A 3802-nucleotide genomic window follows, 5' to 3' on the forward strand; every position below is an offset into this window, starting at 1 on the left:
ACGTAATTACATTCATTGTGTAATTAAGTGTACTGTAGATCCTTTTCACTGAATAAAACTGAAGTATTTTCTTCCCAAGTTTTTTAATTTTAAGTTTGAAAAAGCGATAGAATAATAACACGGTATAGGTGAGTGTGTGGTTTGATTATGTTTAATAAGATGAATATACATATAAGCTTACATTTTTTCAAATTTGGAGTGAAGTAAAGTAAATGTGCATCCAGTTGCTCGCATCTGAGTTGACCAAATGAGTGTTTCCTCGATTATCCGCACCTAGTTTAATGGGCATTGGATTAATTATGCGTTATTCTGATGAAACAGCTTTTTGACGTAACAATTCAATAAAACAAACAAACTGTGAAGCGTCCTGCAGCTTTAGCTATGCAGTATGTCTGATAAAGCTTAACTTTGAAAATAAAATCCTATATTGTATTTAAAATTTTGAGATGGCTTCATATTCGAAAGGCAACCTTAGACGTAAAAGAATTGTTTTTACTCTAAAGTATAAGAATTTATTTATCCGTTTTTTGCTTATACGTTGAAATTCCTAAAATCAATGTCCCAACTATACTGGGTAATCAAGGAAGCACTGTACATGTACTAAGATATTATTGCTTCATAACTCTTTCCCTTTTAAGTCTTAACATGGCTGTTCATTTCTTTACTTGGTCCCAATTTTGACAAACTGTCACTAATTCATCAGAAAAAAATTGGATGTTTAAAGTTATTTTTAAGGCTTTCTTGTTGGCTTAAAGGATATGACAAAGCAATCTCACCAAAATCTTTTTCAACTTTTGTTAAACCCAAAATAAATAAAATAAACTTTATACAAACTCTTTTTTCTAACTTAACTACATATCTGTAACAATGTCTTGCGTATTGTCCTGCTTATGAAATTGACATTTCACTTTTTACAGGAATTAGTTGAATGTAGGTTAATTTTGTTAAAGTTAAAATTTCTAAATAAAGCTGCACCCAGCTTCATGGCTTGTTCGTCATCTGACGACGAAGTTTCCTGCTGCAATGAAAGCAAGGTAATAAAGGAATGCTGTGCTAAGAAATTTTGAAATTGCTAATAACCACAAAACTGCATATTTGTTCTCATTGAAAATATTTAATTCCAAGTTTTTATTCATATTAGTATTTATGCATTTCAGCACACAAAATGGACATATTTCGGTCCACGATTGGTGCCTTTTTTGAAAACAGCATGTATTTATCTGGTTTTAGTCCCTGAAATCAACCCCCCAACAATTGTTGTAGCTGTGCTGAAATGCTTGCCGACATTGACTCTTTGCATTTTTGTTTTATGGTAAGTTACACTTCTACTTGGTCTAAAAAATGCCTCATATTTTGGTATAAAACAGTTATATATATACTGTAATTTAATATTTTAAGGAAGCTCCCATTGTATTTCACTATTAGACTTAACTTTTTCAGTTAGATAGGGTGGTGTAGAAGAAAGGCCATGCAAATACTGGTAGTTGAGTTTCATTAATATCGGTTGAATTAAATGTCTTTATCTTGAAATGATTTTACTTTAGAAAGTGTTAAATTGAACGTAATACATTATAATTTCGAAATAAAAATTCTATTTATGTGTCAAAAAACACTTTGAAGGAACAGTTTTTGCTTGTAAAATAGATTCTGCATTATTAAAAGACATGTGAATATGTTTTTTAAAACCAATGTTGTTGCATGTGGAAGGTATGATGGTTTCAGCTTCACCTCAAAAAACCAATATTCAAGATGTGTGCTAGCCGGGTTACTTCTTTCGATGCTTGGTGATTTCTGCTTAGTTTGGGCAGATGAAGGGTATTTCTTGCATGGTTAGTATTGAAACTGAATTTATAGTACTTTATTGTTATAAGTAGCACACCTGCACACGAATGCAGTTTTAGTGTGCCTTGATAGTTTGGAAACACTGAGTCAGGAAGAAATCGATATTATTTACTCAACATTTTCTAATTGGTTGTTTTCAATTCTGATATGATTATTTTTTTATTTGTTTAAGCCAACCAAACCCACTTTGTGCTATACACAAATAGGTATGCCCATAATTAGAATAAAGTACTTTGGATTGGTGTTCTCAACTTCTCATACCATAACGTGTTCATTTATTCTACAATTATTGTAAATATCGATGAGTATATGTTATTTTGTGTGTATTTCTAACAAATGGTCTTGTGTTGTACCTTCAGGAGCTGCTTCCTTTGCTGTTGCCCACGTCATGTACATATGCGCGTTTGGCTTGAAACCTTTGCGCCCATCATTATATGTCAAAATGCTACCACTTATGGCAGTAGTGTATTGGTATATTTACAACGGCTTGACAGATACTGGACTTAAAGTCGCCGTACTTTGTTACATCATGATTATTTTATTTATGAATTGGAGAGCATTGGCAAAAATAAAGTAAGTCTGTCAACTTTATGAACATATTATATATCCCCAGTTGTCAAAAGACTAATGATACTGTAATTTCGTAAATATAACTACATTAAGATGGAGCAATAAATTGTTCCCTTTAATGCAATTCTTCAGTCAAAGTTGCCCAAAAATCTTCCTTGACCAGAAATGTAAGCCCATTGATAGACACTTGTCTGCTGTTGCAGATGCTTAGATGACGTCCGTGCAGGAGTAAATGGGAGCAGCCACAAGAAATGGACCGAACTCGTTGCTTGTCTTGGAGCGATATCTTTTTGTATTTCAGACACATGCTTGGCGATCAATCGATTTCACTCAGATGTTCCTCATCAGCGTTGGATCGTCATGACCACTTACTATCTTGCTCAGTTAGGAATAGCTCTTAGTGTTGTCAAAAATCGTCATATCAAACGTAGACGGCTCCTCCGCAAACGCCAAGAGTGGCAGTCTTTGTTGCAGCAAGAAAGCAGTGGTTCGGATACTGATATAACTCCCAAAGATAAAGCCATGGAGCAGGATAATGGTTATCTTGCACAAGTTTCACCTAAAGCAAAATGCGAATAAACACTTTGCCTGTTTTGTGTGACTAATTTTTTTTTTTGAATTTTGTAGTTTACTTTGAGTAATTCAATGTCCACAATACTTGTTGTCTTCAACGCAGTTAAATCCTTCTTTGAATAGCCTTTTGTAATTCCTTTTGAAGTTTTTCACGCAGAGATGGTGTGCCCCTTAAAGTTAAAGCGGTAAAAAACATTCCAATGAATTGATTTAATGGTTGATTAAAAGCATGTGTAAATGTATTTGGGTTTCTGGGAAATGCTATTAGAATTACTTAATGGTAACTTAAATTTCTGGATAGAATTGTTACCTTATTGCACAATAAAAACTTGTATTTTAACCAAAGCGAACTGAATATTGCGTGTTGTTGATATATTGCGCAACAAAGATTCTTGCCCGATATATGAAGTGTTTCAGTTTCACTGTTGTATAAATTACCTTGCGAGCTTCAAATTCGCGTCATTCATAATTAGTGTGTGTATACGGTTTCTCGTTTCCTTATCATTAACTTTTCTTAGCAAAAGACGTCGTACTGTATACCTCTTAGTTTTATTGTTATTAACATCTGCCCATAAAAGGACCGAGCTAAATGTGTAATACTATTATTTAGCCATCCTGCCGTGATAGTTTTGAACGTTGTTCTATAATCTTCAATTTGTGTTTTTTTCTGCATTGTTTGCATTGCACACTTAACACAGTCAATTTGGTGTTGGTGTAGTCAATTTAGTTTTTATGACAAGTTTTATTCGAAATCAATCTTAGCCATGTTAAATAAACTGACCGAAATGGAATCAAATGTCTTGTACCACGAGAGCTG

General features: G+C 33.4%; 1 protein-coding gene across 1 annotated transcript; it reads left to right on the top strand.

Moving 5' to 3' along the window:
- The first annotated feature begins 890 nt into the window (after nt 1-890).
- On the top strand, nt 891-3135 carry LOC143450012 (lysoplasmalogenase TMEM86A-like). Its single transcript, XM_076950396.1, has 5 exons — nt 891-1034; nt 1158-1312; nt 1708-1829; nt 2202-2415; nt 2616-3135. Exons 1-5 carry the CDS (start codon nt 891-893, stop codon nt 2989-2991), a joined length of 1011 nt encoding a protein of 336 aa, XP_076806511.1. The 3' UTR covers nt 2992-3135.
- Nucleotides 3136-3802: the final 667 nt, after the last annotated feature.

The sequence above is a fragment of the Clavelina lepadiformis genome, chromosome 3, assembly GCF_947623445.1.
Source record: "Clavelina lepadiformis chromosome 3, kaClaLepa1.1, whole genome shotgun sequence".
Classification (NCBI taxonomy): Eukaryota; Metazoa; Chordata; class Ascidiacea; order Aplousobranchia; family Clavelinidae; genus Clavelina; species Clavelina lepadiformis.